This window comes from Hibiscus syriacus, unplaced genomic scaffold (genome assembly GCF_006381635.1).
Source record: "Hibiscus syriacus cultivar Baekdansim isolate YM2019G1 unplaced genomic scaffold, ASM638163v2 tig00110257_pilon, whole genome shotgun sequence".
NCBI classification, from domain to species: domain Eukaryota; kingdom Viridiplantae; phylum Streptophyta; class Magnoliopsida; order Malvales; family Malvaceae; genus Hibiscus; species Hibiscus syriacus.
The window spans coordinates 86782-114609 of NW_024062648.1; the positions used below are offsets into that span (position 1 = coordinate 86782).

General features: G+C 32.8%; 2 protein-coding genes and 3 pseudogenes across 2 annotated transcripts; 3 read left to right on the top strand and 2 right to left on the bottom strand.

Annotated features, from left to right (window-relative positions):
* Positions 1 to 5638: 5638 nt before the first annotated feature.
* Positions 5639 to 10903, top strand: LOC120114953 (major strawberry allergen Fra a 1-E-like). Its single transcript, XM_039135718.1, has 3 exons — positions 5639 to 5731; positions 10195 to 10351; positions 10473 to 10903. The coding sequence occupies exons 1-3, from the start codon at positions 5705 to 5707 to the stop codon at positions 10763 to 10765; spliced, it is 477 nt and encodes a 158-aa protein (XP_038991649.1). The 5' UTR covers positions 5639 to 5704; the 3' UTR covers positions 10766 to 10903.
* Positions 10904 to 13322: 2419 nt separating this feature from the next.
* On the top strand, positions 13323 to 18682 carry LOC120115036 (annotated as a pseudogene).
* Positions 18683 to 18883: 201 nt separating this feature from the next.
* LOC120114955 lies at positions 18884 to 19485 on the bottom strand (annotated as a pseudogene).
* Positions 19486 to 19949: 464 nt separating this feature from the next.
* LOC120114954 lies at positions 19950 to 20570 on the bottom strand (annotated as a pseudogene).
* Positions 20571 to 21850: 1280 nt separating this feature from the next.
* On the top strand, positions 21851 to 23126 carry LOC120115037 (peroxidase N-like). Its single transcript, XM_039135809.1, has 4 exons — positions 21851 to 22033; positions 22113 to 22298; positions 22376 to 22541; positions 22627 to 23126. The coding sequence occupies exons 1-4, from the start codon at positions 21851 to 21853 to the stop codon at positions 23046 to 23048; spliced, it is 957 nt and encodes a 318-aa protein (XP_038991740.1). The 3' UTR covers positions 23049 to 23126.
* Positions 23127 to 27828: the final 4702 nt, after the last annotated feature.

Sequence of the window (27828 nt, forward strand, 5' to 3'; positions counted from 1 at the left end):
CTGATAATTTATATATTAAGGGTTATCAATGTAACACCCATAACCTGTATAATTATACCTATACAGATTATAGATGTCACCTGAATTTCTAAAACCATTCTCAATTCAAAAGTGATTTAAAATTTATTTTCTTAAAATGGTAAATGATATTATAAAAATATCATATCATATAAATTATGTTTTGTTATAACAAATTTAAAGTAAAAGATTTTTTATGAATAATACCGTGAACATTGATGAACAGTACCGTGAACAGTGTACCGAAGCACTGCTACAGTAACTGCTAAATAGATGTTAAAGATTAATGGAATTTTATGATTTTAGTACTTTTGGTTCAAGATTAGAGATGTTCATTCATTCCGATTACTATGGTAATTTCCCCCGATTAATCTGTGGTAATTACAAAATAATATATACTCAAAGATAACTCTCGACCATTTGACATTGAACGCTTACACCCCTGATATTCCTAATACTCGAACTCGGGACCTCAAGGAATAACAATAATTTTTTGAAGAAGACAATAGTGGGTGACCAAAACAAAACAAAAGTGGTAGTTGATATATTAAATATGTAGTTTACCCTAAATAAACCCAGCAAAATGAAATATTTTTAAAATAGATTTAGAATTGAAATTCTAATATTAAAATACTAATAATATCAGCTTCACGAGTCTTTCTTTAACTACGTGATCAACCGTCAGTGTGAATTCGACAGGTGGAAGAAAAGGGAAAGGAATTAATTATCAAAAAAGGAATAAACCCGGTAGAAGAAGTCATTGAAAGTGAAGAGAAATCTGGGTTAAGCCGAAAGACTATTAATTATACCATTTAATTATTAAATAAGATTAACAAAATTATTTATCGTTCATATTTAATGAAAGAGTTGACATATCAATTAACAAAATTGATATAATCATGTATTTGATCCTTAATATTTATATTATATTATATCAATTTAATTTTAATTTTAATTTTTATTTAAATAAAAAATTATTTTTTAATCATACAATGAAACATGTCACTAATGACATCAAACTAAGAACTTATTGTGAAAGGTGAGGTACCTCAACTATTGAAGTGAAAGCCACATGGATCACAATAAGAAATGAGAAGATAGATGAATGAGCGGAGATTAATGGATAAGATTAAAAGTAGGAAATGAAAAGATATTTACTAAAAAAATAAAACAAAGAGTTAATCTCAACGATTCTAAATTTATGTAAAACTAATCTGTATAAAATTAAAAGAGTTTTACATATATATTGACAAAAAATAAAAAATTGAAATCATTGAATAAATCTAACAATTTATTAATAATTCAAATATATATATTTATTTAGGATTATAGTTAATGTAGAATTTAAAATAAACATTAATTTATGATTTTATATTTTTAAATTACATTTGATATTTTTTATAGTTATTTATAATTATATATAAAATTATTAAAATTATTATTTTAATTTAATTCATAATTTTAATTTTTTTTATTAAAAATAAAATATATATTTCATTTATATTTTAGTTAATTTTTTATTAATTGTTTAGTTTAAATTGTGTTACTTTAGTTATAATATTAGCATGATTAAAATCAACATAGATGGATGAGATTTAATTCTCAAAAATCCTTTTGAAGACAGAGAAATAATATTCAAATTAGAAATTTATCTTGTGATTTGAGTTGTGCCGATGAATTTAGGGTTCGTTAAATGAATATTTAATATAATATATTATAATCACTTAATTATAAAGGGAGAAAAAGAAAAAAATGTTACATTTATTTAAGGGCAAATTACACCATTCCTCACTCTACTTTATTCTCTCTCCTATTTTGCTCATTGAACTTTACAGATTAAATGATTTTGCTAACTCTGTCGTTAAATTTTTAACGGCGTTATGACGTGGCACATGAATCAAAACGATGCCGTTTTGAAAAACTCAAATATACTCTAAAACGACGTCGTTTTGGTGAGTAAAAATGAGATAGAAAATTTAATGACTCATGGTGTAATTACATTTTTCCTAATGACTCATGGTATAATTTACCCTTCTTCCTTCTCTTCTCCATTTTCTCTCCATTGACCACCACATCATTTTCATTCCGACCATCGACCGTCATAGATGGTAGTCGTTCAGTCCCAAAATGGGATGGGTCGGTTCGTCTCAAACCCCTGAGTCTAGATCTGGTGTTTGTTTCATCGAAAAATATCTCAAAACCCGTGAATTTTGACTGAAATGTTTTGGTTTCCTCACTTTCAATCTCAAACTTGTGGACTTCGGAGCAACTTTTAACAAAATGGAGGTCGGATTCGAACTCACGACATCGAGGCGAAGTGACCCATCTCATTTTGGGTCTAAACGACCACCATCTATGGCGGTCAACGGTGACCGATGATACCATCCAGCTACCTTATGTTTTTATTTTATTTTTAAATTGTTTATATTAAATAATAGTAAAAAATGCCAAGTTAGAGAGAAAACATGGGAGTGAGCAAAATGATTCAATCTATAAAATTCAATAAGTAAATTAAAAAAATTGAAATCTCGGAGAGCAAAATAGGGGGAGAGAGAGCAAAGTAGAGTGAGAAACAGTGTAATTTACCTTTTTTTTAAAAAATATAAAATTTTAAATTTATTTGTATTTTAAATATTGCATTAATCAGTGGCGGATCCAAAAAAAATTTAGGATAGGTCCACATATATAAATAACATAAAATTTTCGTATAGGTAGACACAAATAAAATTTCAATATGAACAAAATCAATAAGACAAATAATAAATCGAAGAAAATTCTAATTTGAGGTAATAACGTGTACAACCCTAATAGAAGAGTGAATTCGCCACTGACACTAACTATAATTTAATATAAAATATATTTAACTATAAACAAATTATTAAATTTATTATAGTAGTTTTAGTACTCCTATACTCCCCAATTAACCCATTTTTTAGTCATTATTTGACCATTTTTGGCCATTAACTATATTATAAGATATGCATAAGTTGTCTTCCATAAGCCTAACGTGACATTTGGCGACATTTGGCCTAGTGGTAAGGGTGCCCCCACCTTACCCTCAAGCTCCTATGTTTAACCTCCTTCGATCTTTCTTTTAATTTATTTTTCTTCAAATAAGATAATAACACGTCGTTATTATTAATTAAATACTTTTAAATTAAACTAATTTAGGACTACAATAATAAAATATATAAATAACAAAAATCAAATTTATAATTATACTGAATTTATTATCTATCCCGTCAATTCTTCCATCAAATATTAACTACAAATAACTTAATTAGCATCATTTAAATAATTAAATAATCTAATTGATAAAATTAAAATATCAGTAATTAGATTAGAATCCCCTAATTAAATGGTCATTGTATACTTTATCCTAACATATTTTTTGGACAAGTTTATCCTATATATTTACAAACCGCAAACAACCACCACTTTAATTAAGATATTTTCCTTCTAGATAGTCAAGTCTTTAATTTTAATTTCTTATTTATTTATTTTTAAATACATTACCAATACGGATGATTTTATTGACAAAAACTTCAAGCTTAGAAGAAACTTGTTGAGACATTCAAAATCAAAGTTTGGCTTCATCCAAGAATTGATATTCCGTAAGCGATTTGTCATTAATAAATAAATAGCAACCGCATCACATGTAAGCAATAGATGAGTTTTGTGCAACATTTCAAACTACAAATCGGCCATTATTTTATGGAATTCTTTATGCCGTATGCCATTCTTGACTATTTCTTGCTGATTCAACACTCATATTTGTTTTTTGAAAGAAATTCAACAGTAAAGCTTCAATTCGAGCCTATAAATACAGTCCCAGTCTCTCCTTTCTTCCCACACCTCAAACTCACTCTCACTTCATCACATTCTCTCTGTGTTTAATCTTTGTTTATCGTTCATAATGGGTGTTTTCACACTCGAAATGGAGGTTAATACCCCAATTCCCCCACAAAAGGCATTCAAGTCCTTTGTGCTTGATTATGACACCATTTTCCCCAAAGTTGTCCCTCATGCTATCAAGAGTGTTGAGATCCTTGAAGGCGATGGTGGCCCTGGAACTATCAAGAAGATCAGCTTTGCTGATGGTACTCACTTTCCAAGGAGCTATTACTAGTCAGGAGAATGGAAAATGGATGGCTGCAATGGTTGAGGAGATGGAGTCTTTGCAGAAAAATCGTGCATGGGAACTAGTTCATAATTCTAAGGGAGAGAAGGCTATAGACTGCAAATGGGTGTATAAAAGGAAACCAGTAGTATCAGAAAGGGGGGGAATTTCAAGGCTTGATTGGTAGCAAAGGGTTTTTCACAGCAGAAGAGAGTAGATTATGATGAAATCTTTTCTCCCGTGGTTAGGCATACTTCAATCAGGGCACTACTTGCATTGGTAGCTAGTTGGGATTTGCATTTAGAGCAGATGGATGTCAAAACTGCCGTTTAGCATGGTGATTTAGAGGAGCAGATTCATATGCAGCAACCAGAAGGGTTCACTCAACCTGGACATGAGTATTTGGTTTGCAGGTTGAAGAAATCCTTATATGGGTTGAAATAGTCTCCAAGACAATGGTATAAACGGTTCGACTCCTATATTATTAAGATTAGCTACAAGCGATGTGAGTATGATTGTTGTGTTCATGTTAGAAGTCTTGATGACGGTTCTTTTATTTTTCTGCTACTGTATGTTGATGATATGTTAATTGCTGCAAAGAAGATGCATGATATTGTTGGTTTGAAAGCTTTATTGAGCCAGGAATTTGATATAATGACTTAGGTGCTGCAAAGAAAATTTTTGGAATGGAGATTCACAGGGATAGAGGCTCAAGAAAACTGTGGTTATCTCAATAGGGCTATGTTGAGAAAGTGTTAGACAGGTTTGGGATGAGCAATGCAAAGTCGATAAGCATTTCAGTGTAAAAACATTTTAAGCTTTCTTCAAAACAATGCTCTAAAATAAGGAAGTTGTTTGATGTATGCAATGATATGTAATCGCCCTGATTTAGCTCATGATGTTAGTCAAGTTTGTAAATACATGTCTAAACCAGGTAGGCGATATTGGGAAGCAGTCAAGTGGATTTTCAGGTAGTTGAAGGGCACTGTAGGGAATGAAATTGTTTTTGGTAGTCAGCATGATAATCCTTTGGTTGTAGGACATGTGGATTCAGACTATGCAAGTGACTTGGATGATAGAGATCTACAACTGAGTATGTTTTTACTCTTGGTGGAGGGCTTATATGTTGAAAGTCAACTATTCAGTCTATTGTGTCATTATCTGCAACTGAAGCAGAATATATGAAGCATAATATTTTGGATGATAAATGATACAATTAACTCTATTTATAAAAAAATCTAGTAAATCAAATTTTTGCCTTCATAAATTCCGTAAGCAATTTTTCTTTAATAAATACATAGCAATCAAATCAAATATGTAAGCAAAAGTGGAATTTGAACAACATTTGAAATTATAAGTTGGCCATTATTTTATGGAATTCTTTATCCAGGGTAGCATTCTTGACTATAGAACAAAATTAAACCTTTTAATTTAAAGAAATTCAATTGTAGAGCTTCAATTTGAGCCTGTAAATGGCATCCCAGTTTCTCATTTCTTCCCACACCTCAAACAAAGTCTCACTTCAGTACATACTCTTTGTGTTTAATCTTTGTATTATCATTCATAATGGGTGTTTTCACACACGAAATGGAGGTTAATACCCCAATTCCCCCCCCACAAAAGGCATTTAAATCCTTTGTGCTTGATTATGACATCATTTTCCCCAAGGTTGTCCCTCATACTATCAAGAGTGTTGATATCCTTGAAGGCGATGGTGGCCCTGGAATTATCAAGAAGATCAGCTTTGCTGATGGTACTCACTTTCTTCCCCCTTTTTTCCTCGAATTTTAACGGATACAAATATGTGTCGACATAGTTTTTATCGTATATCTACGTATTCATGTCTGATTCAATGACTTTCTTGGTTGATAACAAATGCGGGCATGGGATTAACTTATGTGAAGCTCAAGGTTCATACACTGGACAAAGAGAACAGGTCGTACGGTCACAGTGTGATTGAAGGTGATATTTTGAGCAACAAACTCGAGAAAATCACTGATGAGAACAAGTTCGAACCAGCACCCAATGGAGGAACAATCGTTAAGATAACGACCAAGTTTCACACCGTCGGTGACACCGAGATGACGGAAGACGAAATGAAGAAGGTGATCGAGAGCCGAGCCCGAGTTTTCAAGGCCGTCGAAGAGTATCTCGTGGCAAGGCATGCAAAACCTAATAAAGAGAGGAGCCAACTAATGGATACTTGATGTAGTCAAAATCACATATGTGGACGCTCTTATAGACCTGTTTACCACGACTCTGATTGTTAAAAATTTTGAGAAACGTAAAAGATTAATGGAATTTTATGATTTTAGTACATTTTGGTTCAAGATTAGAGATGTTGATATTCATTCCGATTACTATGGTAATTTCCCCCGATTAATTTGTGGTAATTATAAAGTAATATCTACTCAAAGATAACTCTCAACCATTTGACATTGAACGCTACACCTCTGACATTCCTAGTGCTCAAACTCGGGACTTCAAAGAATAGCAAATTTTTTTTTGAAGAATACAATAGTGGGTGACCAAAACAAAACAAAACAAAAACGGTAGTTGATATATTAAATATGTAGTTTACCCTAAATATTAACACAGCAAATTGAAATAATTTTTTAAAATAGATTTAGAATTGAAATTCTAATATTAAAATACTAATAATTTCAGCTTCACCAGTCTTTCTTTAACTATGTGATCAACCGTCGGTGTGAATTCGACAGGTGGAAGAAAAGGGAAAGGAATTAATTATCAAAAAGGAATAAACCCGGTAGAAAAAGTCATTGAAAGTGAAGAGAAATCTGGGTTAAGCCGAAAGACTATTAATTATACCATTTAATTATTAAATAAGGTTAACAAAATTATTTATAGTTAATATTAACGAAAGAGTTAACATATCAATTAATAAAATTGATATAATGTATTTGATCTTTAATATTCATATTATATCAATTTAATTTTAATTTTAATTCAAATAAAAAAATATTTTTAATAATACAATGAAATATGGCTGTCCCTTTTTCCCATATATATGGGGTAAGGGGAGGTAAGATAGTAGGCTACCCCCAACACCAGGTTGAGAGCAGCTTCCATTAGAGACCTCCAAATTATAAAATGCCCTCCGTAGGACTCGATCCCACGACCTCAAGGTTAAGAACCTTGTGCTCTACCAACTGAGCTGGATGGTCATTTGACTTATGGATTACAATAGGTAAGAAATGAGAAGATAGATGAATGAGTGAAGATTAATGGATTAGATTAAAAGTAAAAATGAGAAGATTTTACTAAGAAAATAAAACAAATAGTTAATCTGAACGGTCCTAAATCTATGTAAAATTAATATATAAAGCTAAAAAGAGTTATATATATATAAATTGAAAAAAATAATAAAAATTATTGAAATAAATCTAATAATTTATTTATAATTCAAATATATATATATATATATATAATTAGTTAATGTAGAATTTAAAATAAACATTAATTTATGATTTTTATATTTTAAAATTAAATTTGATATTTTTATAGTTTTTATAATTATATAAAATTATTATATTGATTATTTTTAATTTAATTCATAATTTTTATTTTTATTAAAAATATATTTCATTTGTATTTTAGTTAATTTTTTTATTAATTGTTTAGTTTAAATTGTGTTATTTTAGTTATAATATTAGCATGATTAAAATCAACATAGATGGATGGGATATAATTCTCAAAAATCCTTTTGAAGACAAAGAAATAAAATTCAAATTAGAAATTTATCTTGTGATTTGAGTTGTGCTGATGAATTTAGGGTTCGTTAAATTAATATTAATGTAATATATTATAATCATTGAATTATAAAGGGAGAAAACGAAAAAATGTTAATTTATTAAGGGTAAACTACATCGTTCTCACTCTACTTTATTCTCTCTTCTATTTTGCTCATTGAACTTTCCATTTTTTCTAATTTGCTCATTGAACTTTACATTTGAATCATTTTGCTCACTCTGCCGTTAACTTTTTAACGGTGTTATGACGTGACACATAAATCAAAACGACGCCGTTTTGAAAAACTCAAATATACTATAAAACGACATCATTTTGGTGAGTAAAATATGAGATAGAGTAAAGTTTAATGACTCATGGTGTAATTTATCATTTTTCCTAATTACTCATGGTGTAATTTACCCTTTTTCATTCTCTTCTCCATTTTCTCTCCGTCGACCACCACGCTATTTTCATTCCGGCCACCTTCGACCGCCGTAGATGGTGGTTGATCGGTCCCAAAATAGGATGGGTTGGTTCGTCTCGACCCCCTGAGTCTGGATCTGGTGTTTGTTTCATCGAAAAATGTCCCAAAAACCCGTGAATTTGGACTGAAACGTTTTGGTTTCCTCACTTTCAATCTCAAATTTGTGGACTTCGAAGCAACTTCTGACAAAATAGAGGTCGGATTCGAACTCATGACATCAAGGCGAAACGACCTGTCCCATTTTGGGTCTAAACGACCACAATTTACAACGGTCAATGGTGCCTGACGATAGCATCCAACCACATTCAGTTTTTATTTTGTTTTTTAATTGTTTTATATTAAATAATAATGCCATGTTAGAGAGAAAACGGGAGAGTGTGTAAAATGATTCAATCTATAAAGTTCAATGAGCAAATTAAAAAAATTGAAAGTTCGGTGAGTAAAATAGGAGAGAGCGAAGTACAGTGAGGAACGATGTAATTTAAGCTTTATTTAAAAATATAAATATAAAATATATTTTATTTTAAATCTTGCATTAATCAGTGGCGAATTCAAAAAAAATTAGGGTGGATCCACATGTATGAATAACATAAAATTTTTGTATAGGTAGATACTGATAAAATTTTAAGGTGAGCAAAATTAATAAAATAAATAATAAATTGACGAAAATTCGAATTTCAAGTAACAACGGGTCCAACCCTAATCGAAGAGTGAATTCACCACTGACACTAACTATAATTTAATATAAAATATATTTAACTATAAACAAATTATTAAATTTACTATAGTAGTTTTAGTACTCGTATACTCCCCAATTAACCCATTTTGAGTCCTTATTTGACCATTTTTGGCCATTAACTATATTATAAGATATGCATAAGTTGTCTTCCAATAAGCCTAACGTGACATTTTGGCGACATTTGGCCTAGTGGTGAGGGTGCCCCCACCTTACCCTCAAGCTCCCAAGTTTAATCTCCTTTGATCTTTCTTTTAATTTATTTTTCTTCAAATAAGATAATAACACTTGTCATTATTATTTGATTAAATACTTTTAAATTAAACTAATTTTAGGACTACAATAATGAAATATATAAATAACAAAACTCAAATTTATAATTATACTAAATTTATTATTTGTCACGTCATCTGTTTCATTAAATATTAACTAAATTAACTTAATTAACATTACTTAAATAATTAAATAATCCGATAAATATTAAAATCCCCTAATTAATGGTCATGATATACTTTATCCTATACATATATTTTTTGGACAAGTTTATCCTATATATTTACAAACCGCAAACAACCACTTTAATTAAGATATTTGCCTTCTAGATAGACAAGTCTTTAATTTTAATTTCTTATTTAAATATATATTACCAATACGGATGATTTTATTATTGACAAAAACTTCAAGCTTAGAAGAAACTTGTTGAGACATTCATAAATTAAAGTTTGGCTTCATCCAAGAATTGATATTCCGTAAGTGATTTGTCATTAATAAATAAATAGCAACCGCATCACATGTAAGCCATAGATGAATTTTGTGCTTCAAACGACAAATCGGCCATTATTTTATGGAATTCTTTATGCTGTATGCCATTCTTGACTATTTCTTGCTGATTCAACACTCATCTTTGTTTTTATTGAAAGAAATTCAACAGTTAAGCTTCGATTCGAGCCTATAAATACCATCCCAGTCCCTCCTTTCTTCCCACACCTCAAACTCACTCTCAGTTCATCACATTCTCTTTGTTTTAATCTTTGTTTTAATCTTTGTTTATCGTTCATAATGGGTGTTTTCACACACGAGATGGAGGTTAATACCCCAATCCCCCCAGATAGGGCATTTAAGTGCTTTGTGCTTGATTATGACACCCTTTTCCCCAAGGTTGTCCCTCATGCAATCAAGAGCGTTGAAGTCCTTGAAGGAGATGGTGGCCCTGGAACTATCAAGAAGATCAATTTTGCTGATGGTACTTCCTTTCTTCCCCCTTTTCCCTCGAATTTCAACTGATATAAATGCGTGTCGACATCGTTTATGTCGTATATCTTCGTATTCGTGTCTGAACTTTTTTCGGTTGATGGAAAATTTAGGCATGGGAATAACTTATGTGAAACACAAGGTTCATACACTGGACAAACAGAATAGGTCTACCAGCTACAGTGCGTTCGAAGGCGATGCTTTGGGCGAAAAAATCGAGAAAACCACCGAAGAGAACAAGTTCGATCCGGCACCGAATGGAGGAACAATCATTAAGATAACGACCAAGTTTCACAGCGTCGGTGATGCCGTGATCACGGAAGAAGAAATGAAGAAGGTGATGGAGAGCCGAGCCCAAGTTTACAGGGCTGTCGAACAGTATCTCGTCGCAAATCCTGATGCCTAGAACTATATACGCATATAGCGTCAGTGGTGTGCTTTCATGGTGTGATTTCAATGTTTTTGTGTGTGGTTTGTTAGCCCAAAACTGTGTTTGATTGGGTAATAAAAGTGATGGTCACTGGGTTTGATCATCTTACATCAATCGTTACCAGAAATTACTACCATATTACCTTGTGATTTCTGAGAACTAGTTGCATAATATTACTAGTTTCTTGGAGTTTCTCTCATCCTCTTGAACTCATATGATCAAAAGTTCATTAGTTCATCATTTGACCTTATGTGCATCATAAGATATCTAAAAGAAGTATAATAAAATGAGAAACATATCATGATATAATACAAGAAGTCACCATTAATATCTATTTCTGAACACTATAAAGGTGTTTGAACATTAATTATCAAATGATTGAAAGTCTTTCGAACAAATTTTAAACATATTTACTAAACAACATTTGAAGCAATAGATCAATTAAACTTTATTATGAGTTCACCAATGTAAAATCATATAACTCATAATCAAATATATTCAAGGCATAATCAAATATATTCAAGGACGACGTAAGATTTTATGTTGGGGGCGAACTTGAACCTATAAAATTTCAAGGATAGAACTTGAACTTATAAAATTTTAGAGAATGAAAAAACATATTTTAAATAAAATATATATATAAAAAAATATGATAATTTTAAATTTTCAGAGTGACAATCACCCCCACCCACTACTTCAATTACATCATGAGATCAAAGCAAAAATTACGCACCGTAGTGTTATCCATACCTCGAACGAGTTCGTACACTAATTATATTAAAATAATCGGAATTTGAATTTTTAACTGGCTATTGAGTGTTGCTTTGTTGAGTCATTTGACTATTAAAAAGTTACAAAATCATCACCAAACTATTCATTATGTTCGAAATTCGTATTTTTTCGTTAAAAATTGACAGTATTCTAAGTTGAACGGTAACCTGGTAATTGTGATATGGTAAAATATAATCCTAGAATCTCAAATGTCTATCATATCTCAGTCATCATGCTACCGTCCAGTTTAGACAACTGCCAATTTTTAACGGAAAAAAATGGGTTTGGAACATAATGAATAGTTTGATCATTTTGTAACTTTTAATAGATGAAGGACTTAACAAAACAATGTTGTATAGTTAGAGGATCACTTTGTAACTTTTAATAGTTGAAAGACTTAATAAAGCAACATCCTATAGTTGAGGTACCATTTGAATACTTTACGCAAATATTTAAAGTGGGTATCAAAATCAACAAACCAAACCCAGCCTACCTGATTTTCTCCGTCTCTGTTTTCACTTCTAGTTATTACTTTGACAAACTAAATGTTACCGACAATCAACTCGGATTTGGATATTTATAAAAAAATGGTTCAAAATTATAGATGTAGGGTTGAGGCCTATGTAATTATTTTTTTAAAAAAGTAATTGGATTCTGTTTTATATAATTATTTTAAAAATTAAGTTTTATTTAACCGAATTACTATACTAATTTAAATTTTGTAATAAAATTGTAAATATTAATTAATAGTTAGTCTAATAGAATAAAACACATTATTTTAACTATGCGATAAATCGTCATTGTGAATTTGAAATATGAAACATAAAGAGGAAAGGAATTAAATAGAAAAGGGAATTAACCCTGTAAAGAAGTCATTGAAAGTGGGTAGAAATTTTGGGTTAAGCTGAGAATCTACTAAATAAAGTCGTTAATTCTGCCTTTAAACCAGTGTTTTTCCTGAGAAAATATTGACTAGAAGCAGAGAATAATAGTAAACGTCGTACGCACATGGAAAACCTATCTAATTTCCACTTTCTCCTGTTTTTCTTAAGTTTTTTAATCTAGAATTATATAGTGACTTTATTGATAAAAAATATTTTCTAAAAAATTTTGGGTTTAATAAGCTATTGTAGAATATATATATATACGTTGTCAATTAGTTAATAAAGTTTTGAACATATATTTTTTTGTAATTATCTTATACTCAGGGACGGAGCTAGGATTATAGTCCGAGGGTAAAGTATAATTAACAATAAAATATGAGAAGGGCAGAATCAAAATAAACAAAAACTTGAGGTTAAGGGGCGAACTATAGTTAACAATAAGAAAGGAGAGACAAAATCAAAATAAACCAAAAATTGAAGGACCAAATAGATAGTTATCCTTATATATTTTTAATGATAAAAAACTGGGGTAGTGACCCGAGCTAATGTATAACTCCGTCCCTGCTTATACTAAAAATATAAATTTAGAATATCTAATTTATTAAATACCGTAAGCAATTTGTCGTTAATAAACAAACAGCAATCGCATCAAACATGTAAGCAATAGAGGAATTTTGTGCAGTCGGCCATCATTTTGTGGAATTCTTTAAGCAGTGTGCCATTCTTGACTTGACTTTTTCTTGCTTTCTTTTTTAACTTAAAGAAATCCAATAGTAGAGCTTCAATTTGAGCCTGTAAATGCCATCCCAGTTTGCTCGTTTATTCTCGCACCTCAAGCACACTCACTCTTCATCACATTCTCTCTGTGTTTAATCTTTGTATTATCATTCATAATGGGTGTTTTCACACACGAAATGGAGGTAATACCCCAATTCCCCCACAAAAGGCATTTAAGTCCTTTGTGCTTGATCACGACACACTTTTCCCCAAGGTTGCCCCTCATGCAATCAAGAGCGTTGAGGTCCTTGAAGGAGATGGTGGCCCCGGTACCATCAAGAAGATCAACTTTGCTGATGGTACATACTTTCTTCCTTTTTTATTTCCTTACATAATGATAAAATTAGTATCCAACGTTTATATAAACGATCATTTTGTTCCCTTATAAAAGTATCATTAGTTTAATAATGATCAACACACGTTACTGATGTGATGCAATTCACATGTTTAACTAATGACATGGAATGTATAACGTCATCAAAGTGATGACGTGGGATGTGACATGTCATTAAAGTGATGACGTTAAATTTGATCGTCACCAAAGTAATAGCGTGACACGTCTCATAATTAAAGTGATTTGTCATGTACTACATCACCCAAAGTTGATATATCATGTGTTTTGTCACCTAAAGTGATGATAATACACATGTCATGTCAATAAAGTAATGATATTATACATACCGCGTTATCAAAGTGATAATGTGACATATATCACGTCATCAATTAAATACATGTAAAAATTTTACATCAACAATATGTGTTAATCATTAATCAACTAACAGTTTTCATCCTACAAGTCTATTTTGATAAAATGAAATGTTAAGGGTTAAAATATTCTAAAAAAAATAAAGAACATAGTGATCATTTATACAAATATTTAGTTTTGGCTTTGTCATTATGCATTTTTCCTGGGATTTTGTCATAGATGTCTTATATCGACGTACCAATGTCTGATTCAATGACTTGTCTCGGTTGATAACAAATGCAGGCATTGGATTCAATTATGTGAAAAACAAGATTCATAAATTGGACAAAGAGAGCAGGTCGTACAGCGATTGTGTGATCGAAGGCGATGCTTTGAACAACAAACTTGAGAAAATCTCCGATGAGAACAAGTTTGATCCAGCACCGAATGGAGGAACAATCATTAAGATAACGACCAAGTTTCACACCGTCGGTGACAGCGAGATAACGGAAGAAGAAATGAAGAAGGTGATCGAGAGCCGAGCCCAAGTTTACAAGGCTGTTGAAGAGTTCTCGTCGCAAATCCGATGCCTAAAACTACATACTCATAAGGCGTCAGTGGTGTGTGGTTTGTTAGCCCCAAAACTGTTTGATTGGGTAACAAAAGTGATGATCACTGGATTTGATCATCTTACATCAATCGTTATGAGAAATTAATTTTAATTTGTTTTCAGTAAGATCCATGACGTTACCTCTCGTAAGTGTTATCTGACGTGGCACATTACCTCCCGTTAACCCCTTCTTCTTCTTGATGATCCCACCAACAAAAACCATGAAATTCACACCTTCTTCTTTAACTATCCCACAAACTTCACACTGAAAGTCAAATCCAATTGAAAGAAACTCAAGTATGGTTAAAACTGAACTTGAACAATTCGGTGGGGAAATCGAATAGGGGTAGGTTAAAGCCTATTCCCAATGGTCCAGTCACTGAATATAGCTGGAACTTTAATGCTCCATAATTCGATACTAGCCCTTTCTTGTTTAAAAAATTTATTGATTCCATGAGAGTCATAGTTGCTCAAGTACTAAAAGTAAAATTGACAGCAATGGAATATAAAAAATTGTTAACATTTACACTATGGAAGTATAAGTGCAGATCCATCAGCTGATACCTGCTGGAATTTAGTCCACAAATACCAAGTAGAGAGGTTTTTCAACCTATGTCAAGGACAATGAAACCTACAAATGGAGGCGTACACTTTACTACTATAAATGAAACAAAGTCAAAACAATTAAGATAAAAAAATTGCAAACACAAAGTGAGGAAAATATTCAGCAAAGACAAGAATCTATACCTATAGAAAATTCTAAACAACAGGTATCTGCATCCCCTTTCTGTTTCTCTCTCTTCAGTGTTACTGTAAATTAGGAGTAACTTTTTTTTGAAAAAAGAAGCAGCTAGCACCAGAATTATAGCATGGAATGGAAGCATGAAAGAAATACGAACTCCTAGTGAGTAGCAGAAAACAAGGCAATATAAAAGACAATGACGGTTCAAGCTACAACGTCTCTCTCTCTCTCTCTCTCTCTCTCTCTCTAGTGAGGGTAAATTACACACGTGGCCATTCAATTTGATCAAAAAGTCTACCAACTATTTAAATAGTTCAATCAAACCATAACTTTTAACCGTGGAAATAACGTGGTAGTTAAAATTTAACCATAGAATGACTCCTCGGTTAACTTTTTAGTGTAATTATATATTTGGTCCTTGTTACATATTCAAACGTTCTTCTACCCAGTATTTTATAAAAAAAAATTCTTGATTTTTGGAAGGATTATAACATATCAAGTAAAGCACAATTTAGAAAGAAGAAAGCATTAGAATTTGCAATTCTAAAATGGAGATGATCAAGGCAAAAAGTCAATAGAGGATAAACCTGTCAATTTGGTTTGCAGAAAGAAATCAAAATGTAATTAAATCCGATTATGAATAGTTCCATTTTTCGGTCCGATCATTCAATTTCATTCCTAGTTCAAAGGATTAACCAAATTAGGTAACTTTGATCTAAGCAACCATATTAACAGCTTTCTTCGACCCTGACTTGAACAAGACGACTTGAGATGAAAATAAAATCAAGAACTTCAAGCAAGTGTTAAAGCGAAACAGTGAAGAATGTTTTTTAACCCTAATGTTTATCTGAGAGATGATTTTTGGCAGGAATGGAGAAAAATTAAGAAAATGGGGCATTGGGATGTTGATTTAAAAGTTCAAAATCAAGAATATTGATACATTTATCAATCAACAAATCATCCAACAAGAAAAGGGGAAAGCGAAAATTTCAAAGGTAAATTACCTCGAGAGGAGCATGAGAAGAAGATTAACCACAGATGAAGAGAGAAGAGAGTCTTGAAAAGTGTTTAGTTGGGCGATTAAGCCTCGCGATGATGGCTTCGACCCCATTTCAACCCTTCTTCTTCAAAAGCTGAAAAAACAAGAATTTTCGCGTGAATGGTGGTTTTTTTTTATTTCTTTTTGAAGGGTTAGTGAAGTTGATAATAACAGAGAAGGGAAAGAAGACCAGATTCGAACTTTACGCAAATGAATTATTTTTGTGGGCATTGACATTTTAGGTAAGTAACAAAGAGTAAATACAATTGCACTAAAAAATTAATTGCATAATCATTATCTCGGTTAAATTTTAAATGCTACGTTATTTCTATCGTTAAAAGTTAACTGACTTGATTAAATCATTTAAATAGTTAAATAATTTGTTTGATCAAATTAAAATATCGGTGGTCAAAATATTTTTAATTATAGTTAAATAATTATCTGTGTAGTTTATATATATATATAATATATATAACTACAGATCAAAAATGAAAACCTAAGCATAACCCACTTAGGGTCAAGACAAATCTTTGTTCTTTAAAGCAAAGAAACATGAATAATATATATATATATATATATATATATAGTCAAGAAGCACAGTCAAATCAGTGAAGTAAAACTATTAAACTGAATTAGAAAAAAAAATTGAGTTGTAAATGTTAAAGAGATCATCTTGATTATTCAATTCAATAATTAATTAAAATCAATACGATTAATAGTAGAGTATCTATTTCTAGGTTTAGATCTTTAAGTTCTTTAAATTATATAATTTGACACTTCAGGTTAGGGAAAGTCTTAATTAATTCAACTAGCATTTAAGTATTAAAAAGTTGTTCGCTTGCATTTAAATTTAAAATAACAAGGCAATGTGATTTACCGATGAGTTAATGTCGTATCCTCCGCATTATGCTCAAGGGGTGACCGTTGGTAATTCCCAAAGTAGATGGACATCCTTTTAAAAACCCCTTCATTTTTGAAATCTCGAGACAATGTCTAATTATTAGACACAATAATTTATCTCACACATTCATGCTAAGGGGTGAATATTGGCTTTAATACGAGCACCATTTTCAACTTTACATCCATAGTGATTTCTAAATTAAATAAAACTTCGAACTCCAAATTTTCGATTTTAAATATAAGGTAATCAACTAGGTTCTAATTTCTGGGTGCTGTGGGGGTGCTAATTATTTCTCACGCCTAACTGACTCTTGAACCCGTTTTGTGGTTTTTGCAAACCCCAAACTTAATATTTTGATAAAAATATATTGTTTTATTAAGTTACCTGGTTTTTATGGTATTCTACACACCTTAAAATGGTTGGTGGCGACTCCCAATTTCCTAGAACCATTTCAAAAATATTTCAAAAACCCCATCGTTGCAACTAGTCGACCTTTCCCCTGAAGAGTCGGTTGCGACAGACTCGAATCGAGTTTGCTCACCCCTAATCTGTCATATACTTCCTATAATAGGTGAAAAACATAAACTTTGTCACTAGCCTAATTAAAAGGTTAGTATCTCAACTAGCATTTTTGATCATTTGATCAAGTTGTTCATCTTTGTTCTTATATCTTAGGTCATGGTTTTAGACTCATTAAGAACACTCTCATTCTTTTTTTTAGAGTCTCCCTTCCCTTTTCTTCTAAATAAGATTAAAAATTAGATTATAATTTGTCAAAAAATTGGTACCTTATAATTGTTATACAATATCATCAATATAATTAACTTTTGAATTACTTAATAAAGCATGAATTACAAAATACACATATAATTATTCGATATTTTAAATGAACTGATTTATAAAAATTAACTTTAAACATTTTATTTCAATTAATCTATAAATGTGCCAACCACATATGTGTCCGAAAAAATTCGAATAGCTTAGAATAATTATGATTACAAAGTCGAACTAAAAGCTGCGCCTGCAAGAACAATCTAACAGTCCAAGCACTTGCATTCTTGTTTGCTTAAAATATTATACTATTAGAGTTCTTTTCATTCCAATTCTTTCTTGAGTTCCAACATATATTGCTTTTCAAGATCATAATTTGTTCTTTGTGGTAATTTTGCGTATACTTACAGTGTGATCGAAGGCGATGCGTTGATGGACAAGCTCGAGAAAATCACTTACGCGACGAAGCTAGAGGCCTCTCCAGATGGGGGATCCGTATGCAAGACTAGTAGTACATATTATACCATTGGTGGCTTTGAGCTCAAGGAAGAGGGAATCAAGGCCGGCAAAGAAAAGGCATTGGGAATGTTCAAGGCCATCGAAGCCTATCTCCAGGAAAATCCTGATGCCTACTGAAAATTCTAGTATTAAGATGGCATCCATTGAAATGAACATCAAGCAGTTGGCCTGTTTGCCTTCAAGTTTTTAGTTTTGCAGTTTGCTGTTCATATGAACTCAGACTGCTAATAAAGAGTCCAATTTATTTACAGAATCTTGTTGCGTGAGATATCCATTGAGAATAAATATATAGATCATTATCTTTCATTTTGAAGATCAACTATAATAAACTAAAATGCATTCAACATCTAATTATATGATTGACAAAGGATGCAATTTACATTAATATTGGGATATGTTCAATAATGGTAAGGATTTTCCAGGAGATGAGCTTCAACAGCCTTGAGTATTTCCAAGGCTTTTTCTTTGCCAGCCTTGGTTCCTTCTTCTGTGATCTCAAAGTCACCGATGGTGTGATACCTACACCTGATCTTACAAACAGATCCCCCGTCCAGTGACGCCTCGAACACAGATTTGTAAGTGATCTTCTCCAGTTTTTTCATCAGACCACCCCCTTCAATCACACTGTAACACTACACAAGCTCATCTTTGTCTAATGCTTCTACCTCTTCCACCATATAATCGAACCGGCTCCCTACATGTTGAGAAACACATCATTCCACCATATTATACATATAAATGATTCGAAGTTTGTATAAATGAACTGGCCTTCTGCAAAGGTAATCTTCTTGATGGTACCGGTCTCACCATCGCCTTGGATGAACTCGACACTCTTAAAAGCCTAATCAGGAACGATATTCGGGATAAGGTTTTGTCCATCAAGGATACAAGCTTTGAACATCTTGGCTGGTGGGATTGCTGTAATAACCTCATATTCGTAAGTGAAAATACCCATAATTGGAAATGATCAAACTAGAAAGGGAGATTTGATTGACAATTTTTGCAGATGATACTAGAAAGGGAGATTTTAACACTGTAACCATCAATGGATGTTAATTGAACTTTTTACTTTAGCAGAGAAAGCATCATTGTAATCCATAAAAGAAAAAATTGGAGAATCTAATAGACTAATATTTTAAGCAAGCAAAACCTTGACTTCAAGTGCTTGGACTATTAGATTATTCTTTGCAACTTACTATTGATTGTCACTTTGCTTTCAAGCTATTTTGTTCGATTCAATAAATAAAATTCCACTCAATAATTGCTGAGTAAGTTTATATATTTGGATTCTTTATAATCTTCAAAATGAAAGATAATGATCTGTTTATTCTCAATGGATAACTTACACAACAAGATTCAGTAAACAAATTAGACACTTTATTAGCAGTCTGAGTTCATATGAACCTCAAACTGCAAAACTAAAAACTTGAAGCGCAACAGGCCAGCTGCTTGATGTTCATTTCAGTAGGCATCTGGATTTGCCTGGAGATAGGCTTCAATGGCCTTGAACATTCCCAATGCCTTCTCTTTTCCGGCCTTGATTCCCTCTTCCTTGAGCTCAAAGTCACCAATGGTATAATATGTACTACTAGTCTTGCATACGGATCCCCCATCTGGAGAGGCCTCTAGCTTCGTCGCGTAAGTGATTTTTCTCGAGCTTGTCCATCAGCGCATCGCCTTCGATCACACTGTAAGTATACGCAAAATTTTCTTCGTCTAATGCTTCGACCTTCTGTTTCATGTACTTGAATTGGCTTCCTGCATGTTCAGAACACAACTTTTACCCTTTTTTCCCTTATAACTAACTATATATGCATATATATGATTCAAAGTAAGAAGCAATATCAATGGTGTAACCTTCCCCAAAGGTGACCTTCTTGATGCTACCAGGCTCACCGTTGCCTTGAACGTACTTGACACTCTTAAAAGCCCGAGGAACAACCTTGGGAATGGGTTGTCTCCATCAAGGATACAAGCCTTAAACATCTTGGCTGGTGGGATTGCTGTAATAACCTCAGATTTGTAAGTGAAAACACCCATGATTTCTACTGGATTGGGGGTTTGATTACTTTGCAGAGGATTTTTTTTAATGTTTTCAGATGTATGTATCTGATATAAGTGCAGTATTTATAGTGAGTTTCTGTACTTATCTCTTCAATACACATTATCAAGCTTACCACAAAAGAACAAATTATTGAATCTTGAAAGCATTATATGTTGGGACTCAAGAAAGAAGATTGAAATGAAAAGAACTCTACTAGACTAATATTTTAAGCAATCAAAACCTTGAATGCAAGTGCTTGGACTGTTGGATTGTTTTTGCAGCTTTTAGTTTGACATTGTAATCTATATATTAATATTTTTTATTTGAATATAATTCTTATTCTAAATGATTGATTTAATATACTTTAATTAGATTCTTAAAGAGGATATGTATTGACGAAGACGTTGATTCTCAAAGAACCTTGTTTGATCATGTTTAATATATCCCATGAAATGTTTCTTGTTCAAAAATAAAAACGAAATTGACCATATTTTATGTTTTTTGAAATCGGTGACTAAAAGTGGACAAAACACAAAACATAAGTGACCATCCGTATAGTTAATCCTAAGTTAAACAGATTTGGGGTAGTCCATTTCGAATAAAACTTGCTTATTTTAAGCTCAAAGTATTGGTAAACATCATCTTCTTCAATGTATCAACGAACCCAAAATCAATCTCCATTTCGAATGAATACGCCAAAAATAATCTTAAACTATAACCTGTTTGCTTAATGACTAAACAGCACTAATAAGGTCAACCACCATCAACGTCAAGCTACAACTCTAATTGGTACACTAAAGGATATGGCAAACCAACTCACCTGCTGCCATTATTAGAAAAATCAACGACGTGCACATATGAATCCACTCTCTCATTGCTAATCCTCGTGGAAGATAAAGTCCCAACCATTTTAATGCATGCATGCGCCCTAGTGCTACCAGAAAGTTACCACTTTGCTGCTTCTTTATTGATTTTTCACTAATACAGAAACTTGCTGCATGCAAAGCGAAGCATACATTAGTATATATGTGAGTGGAGATACCGAACACAGAATTTTATAAGAGGTATGAATTTTTAAGAAGTATATTAAAAATTCGGAATACGACCGCCCCTAACACTCCCTCGGTCTATCCTTGTGTGCTATCTGATCATCTGATAACCATTAACGCACGATTCTTGGATATATCTGCAATGTTTGCAATACTAAATGGGTTAATCTCTCAGTTTACGCAAATACATATATACCAAGTTCACTGCATCTTTGTGAGCACTAGCAGCACTGAGAAGCCGCCATACATCACACCACCACTTAGTACTGATGCTTATGATTAGCTTGCTGCTTTGTTCAAGTGTAAGGTCCCAACTGACCACCGATTTCTATTCGAAAACATGTCCGACTCTTCCTTCAATCGTGCGGAGACAAGTTCAAAGTGCGATCAAGACGGAGATGCGAATGGCGGCGTCTCTCCTCCGGCTTCATTTCCATGACTGCTTTGTGAATGTGAGCAAAATGCAGCACCTTTTCTTAATTATGAACCGATAATGTGATTATTAAACAATTAGGCCTTGTTTTTTCACAGGGTTGTGATGCTTCGGTTTTGTTGGACGGAGACAATACTACCGAGAAGTTTTCGGCCGCTAACGTGAACTCAGCAAGAGGATTCGAAGTTGTTGATGCGATAAAAACAGCCGTAGAGAACACGTGCAGTGGAGTTGTATCGTGCGCTGATATATTAGCCATCGCTTCTCGTGACTCTGTTCTATTAGTAAGTTGACACACACACACACTTCAAGCCAAATTGATTCCTTTTCTTTTACTTAATCGGAAATTAATTGTCGTCAGAGCGGAGGACCGACATGGAAAGTTTTATTAGGACGGAGAGACGGAACGGTTTCTAGCGCGGCACAAGCGAATGCAGCACTTCCTTCTCCATTCGAGGCCCTGGATCAAATCATTCAAAAGTACACCAATGTTGGCCTCAACATAACTGATGTAGTTTCATTATCAGGTAACCTACTATGACCAACGTCGAACCGAAATGTTACGATCAATTACGATAAATATTTGAACTTAATATACATTTTTGTTTTCAGGTGCCCATACCATTGGATTAGCAAAGTGTTCCACCTTCGACAACAGGTTATTCAACTTCTCTGGAACCGGTGCACCCGACAGTACGATCGAAATGAGCATGTTAGCCGATCTGCAAAGCTTCTGTCCGGCTAATGGCGACAGGAACAGATTCACCGCTCTCGATCGGAACTCGACTGATCTATTCGACAACCATTATTTCAAGAACTTGGTCAATGGGAAGGGTCTGTTAGGCTCGGATCAGATTCTGTATTCGAGTGATTTGGCGGCTTCGACGACGAAAAGCCTAGTCGAAAGATACAGCCAAGATTCGAAGCTTTTCTTAAATGACTTCGTCAACTCCATGATCAAGATGGGGAACATCAGTCCACTTACAGGGTCTAATGGAGAGATTAGGAAGAATTGCAGGGCCGTTAATTCTTAGTTTGCTTTATACACCAGTTTATGTAATCTTCTGTGTGTTAGCTATATATCAGGTTTAACTCTAAAATCATTATAATTATATATACTTCCAGATTGAATCTCCCTTACTACACAATGAAATACAACTTTTTGCTTAAAAAAACACATGAATGCACACCATTGAAGCTACTTATAGTTTTAGGAACCTGGATTTGCCAAAACATAATCTGCAACAACCTTGAAAGCTCCGACTCGCTTCTCGGTATCGGCCTTGATTTGTTCTTCATTGATCTCGACATCGCCAATGGTAGAGAACTTGGCTGTCATCTTACAAATCGTTCATCCGGTGCTCCGAAGAACTTGGTCTCGAACCTGATTTTCTCGTATATGTTCCTCAAGACGTCGCCTTCGAACACGGTGTAAGCGTATGATAAATTGTCTCGGTCTATTTCATCAACCTTGTGCTTCGAGTAATCCGATCCCCACCCTTCATTTTTTATCAGCCTAGTAAGATAACTATGTCGAACATAACCATGTCGAACACTTAATTACCTTGAGCAAACGTGACCTTCGTATGTTCCTCAAGACGTCGCCTTCGAACACGGTGTAAGCGTATGATAAATTGTCTCGGTCTATTTCATCAACCTTGTGCTTCGAGTAATCCGATCCCCACCCTTCATTTTTTATCAGCCTAGTAAGATAACTATGTCGAACATAACCATGTCGAACACTTAATTACCTTGAGCAAACGTGACCTTCTTGATACTTCAGACGCCACCGTCTCCTTGGAGGAGCTCGACACGGGGTATCGATAACTGCAGTGTAAAATTCAAATATTTTAACCATTAAATGACTGGGGGTATCGATACCATCCAGGGGTATCGGTGTTATTCGAACATTCTGTTTTTCTCGGAGCCAAATTTGCCATGGGGTATCGATACCATCCAGGGGTACCAGTACCATCCGAGCATTCTGATTTTTCCGTGAATCCCTTGAATTAAAAATAATTTTTGGCTCGAAATACTTTGTAATATTTGTTTTAAAAATATTTTGAGATTAAAACATAATTTTACACTTTAAGTAAGAATTGAAATTAAACTTTGAAAAATTTGGAGTTATATTCGAACAATTGAATCGAATATACTTTTGAAAATGATTTGTAAAATCTTAAAATTTATTTATACTTAATTTGTTATATCGAAACATCAAAATGTTTTCAACAATCTCATTCTTTTTGATATAACAAAACATTTGAATAATTTTAAGATTTTCTTTGACAAAACATTTTTGAAATCAATTTTGTAAAATTATCCCCTTACTATAGCACTTCTCTCCCTTTTTGTTAAATCAAAAAGGCTCTAAAAACTTTTTTAAACAAGGTAAAAACATTTTAAAGTCAAAAAGCCAATAATATTCAAAAATAGAGCTTAAGATGCTAAGATCACAATCAAGAGAAATGTTAGACATTAGTTCCATAATTCAATATTCATAATTTGTAATGGAAATTGGTCATATTTGTATGTAAATGATGTAAAACATAAATCAAACATATATATAAATAAAAATTCAAACATCCAAAACAAATTCAAAACATTCAAAATGTTAAAAACAATAAGTTCTAAGTTTCATTCAAGAAAACTAAAGCAAAGCAAGGTTCAAGCATCAGTAGGAGGATCGGGAGGAGGAAAATGAGCTCGCATAGCGGCCATCTCATATGTGAGCGCATTGATTCGTTCGTTCATTCTTTCGTTGTTCGCGTGCATCTCCCGGAGGATTTCCAATTGTTGAGCTCCCATAGAAGATAAATGGGACTCTATGAATGTAAACTGTGAATCCATGGATGCATACCGTAAGTCGAATGTCTCCATAAAAGATTGAAAATATGGAGGCATTTGATCCGTCGGGTATCGTCGGGTACGACTTCGTCAATATCTTGCATTAGTTGTTGAAGCTCGGGATCATCGTCCGCAGTCGGTGCCGGTGGAGCTTGTGAGGAACTAGCTCCAGGAGTTTTCTCGACTGAGCGAACCCATTGATTTGTTTTTGTATCCTTTTTCCATCCCGATTTCTTTAAAGAAGTCAAGTTAATTTGGTTTTTGAGAGGGAAGGCTACATCAAGCTGTACTCTAAGCTCGGCTTTGATAAACAAGTTACTCAGAAGACAACCGTAAACTAGAGTTTCACAAAGCTTTTTATTAGGGACAAGGTTTACGGTTTCAACGAGTTCGACAAATATAATCTGAGGTAGGTTAATTTTCCTATTATTTTGGATACAATGTATCCACCAAAGGTCTAAGGCTCGAAAAGTGGAGTATTTGCCTCCGGATGGTCTAAATCACCAAGAGATCATCAGATGAAGAAAACGATCTTGGTGGTCTAACGCACTCGCACTAGACCTAACCTTGTAAGGAGAACCTATTGTTTCCTTTTCATTATATAAGCCGTCATTATCTAATCCAAATGCATTAGCAATGTAGGCCGAGTTAATATGGATGAATCTACCTAGAAGATAGGATCAAATTCCTATTGTCTCAGTTTTAGCTCGATTTTGAATACAAACGACATTTGAATAGAAAATTCGAACGAGTTGTTGGTAAACTACTGGTTCGAGATAAAAAAGTTTATCAAATTTTCATTCTTGAAGAGTAGGAAGATATCTAAAGTTTATTGCATCCATAGCTCGAAGAGAAGGAATACGTTCTTCCCGAATTTTGTATGACTCAAAATACTGAGAATACCTAAAGAAGAGATTTTGTCTACGACCAGGTTTGTTAAAGCACGAATTGTGAATAGTCATTTCGGGTTCATCGGGATTTGGAACTTGTTGAATAGGATGTGGGTTTTATGGTGGACTTGGTGGTCGGTTTGAACAACTAGAGGATGTCCTAGGGCGTTTATGAGACATGATTAAGAAATCAGAAGAATAACCTGCAATCTTAAAAACATATGTATGCAATATAATCAATTTCCAAAACTCAAATGAGTCCTCAATATATCAAGATTCTCTAATATAATCCCAATGGGCATATTTTGAAAACTATGTTTGAAAACAATGTTTGAAAAATTAATATATATATATATATATATAGTTTTCAAATATAACATAATTAAATCAAAACACAACAATTTGAAAATCATTTTTTTATTTCAAAAAATAACAAAATTTGATCAAATCCTGTGTTTTTGATGAAATTAGTTGTAGAATCTAGTTTAGAAGCATTATATAATCAAAGCCCGATCACTATTTCAACCTAGAACTAATCAAAACTAGTCCTAAGTTTAAAAAATCAATAAAATAGATTTTTTTAGAAAAATTACCTTGAAAGATGAAGATTGAGTGGATTTTGATGATGTTTGCACGAAATTAATGATGATAGCAGGTTTAGGAGTTGAAATTTGAGTGAAATCCGACTTGAAACTGTTGATTTCAAGCAATGTAGATATTAGGGGTGAGATAGAGAGTGAACGGCGTGAGAGTTTAGAGAGAGAGGGTTTTGTAGAAAAATGAGGTTCTAGGTGTTAAAAACCAGAACCCATGGATGGTATCGGTACCCATTCTAGGATGGTATCGGTACCAACGCTAAGGGGTATCGATACCTAGCACGCAAAAAATTAAAAAATATGTATTTTAAACACCTAAATTGCTAAATTAATTTGCTCTAGTGGTATTGACAATCTCATATCACAAAAATTAACAATGTTCAATCAATCGAATCTATCCTTAAAACTTATTTGAACATATAATTAATTTTTTACTAAGAATCATAAACTCCCCTAACTAATAGTAAAAAATGCAATCAAAAATATTATTTTTATAAGCATTTTCATTTCTAATTAAAAGTGCTAAAATTATTTTAAACACTAAGTCAAGGTAGGTTGGTTAAACCTAATTCTCTCCTAAGTGTCCAAAATCTTTCTTTATCTAAAGGTTTTGTAAAAATATCCGCTAATTGATGCAAAAGTATCAACATATTCTAGAACTATATATTATTTAGCGACATGATCTCTAATGAAATGATGTCTAATTTCAATATGTTTAGTTCTAGAGTATTGGATGGGATTTTTAGTGAGAAAAATAGCACTAGTATTGTCACACTTGATAGGTATGGTACCTACTTTAATTCCATAATCTAAAAGTTGTTGTTTTATCTATAAAACTTGTGCACAACAACTACCAGCTGAAATGTATTCCGCTTCAGTGGTAGATAATGCAACATAATTTTGTTTCTTTGAAAACTATGAAATTAGCATATTTCCTAGAAATTGGCAAGTACTGGATGTGCTTTTCCTATCTATTTTGCATCCTCCATAATCCACATCAGAGAAGGCATGTAGGCTAAAGCTAGAGTCTCTAGGATACCAAAGTCTTAAACTAGGAGTGTCCTTAAGGTATCTAAAGATTCTTTTTACAGCTAGTAAATGTGATTCCTTAGGGCATGATTGAAATCTAGCACATAAGCAAACACTAAATATAATGTCTGGTCTACTTGTGGTTAGATAAAGAAAAGAGTCAATCATTGACCTATATAATTTAACATCCATACATTTACCTCCTTCATCTTTATTAAGCTTTGTTGATGAGCTCATTTGTAACATCCGTAATACCGGGTTAGTGACCAAATTGTAAAGTTTCAGAATTTGGTGACTAAAGTATAAGAATGAAATAGTTCAATGATTATTGGATATATATGATGAAGGTTAATTAGTAATTATTAAAGGAAATTAAGGGTTAAATGGTCATTTGACTTGAAAATTATAATTAAATGATATATATATATATGGATAAGGATGGGAGATTTTTC

Bases quoted from the DNA above. Each gene is read 5' to 3' on its own strand.
- LOC120114953 (XM_039135718.1), top strand. From the start codon at position 5,705: ATGGGTGTTTTCACACACGAAATGGAG. The intron at 5,732-10,194 runs GTTAATACCCCA...CACGAGATGGAG, and splicing joins TTTTCACACACGAAATGGAG to GTTAATACCCCAATCCCCCC. The intron at 10,352-10,472 runs GTACTTCCTTTC...TGGAAAATTTAG, and splicing joins GAAGATCAATTTTGCTGATG to GCATGGGAATAACTTATGTG.
- LOC120115037 (XM_039135809.1), top strand. From the start codon at position 21,851: ATGCTTATGATTAGCTTGCTGCTTTGTTCAAGTGTAAGGTCCCAACTG. The intron at 22,299-22,375 runs GTAAGTTGACAC...AATTGTCGTCAG, and splicing joins CTCGTGACTCTGTTCTATTA to AGCGGAGGACCGACATGGAA. The intron at 22,542-22,626 runs GTAACCTACTAT...TTTTGTTTTCAG, and splicing joins TGATGTAGTTTCATTATCAG to GTGCCCATACCATTGGATTA.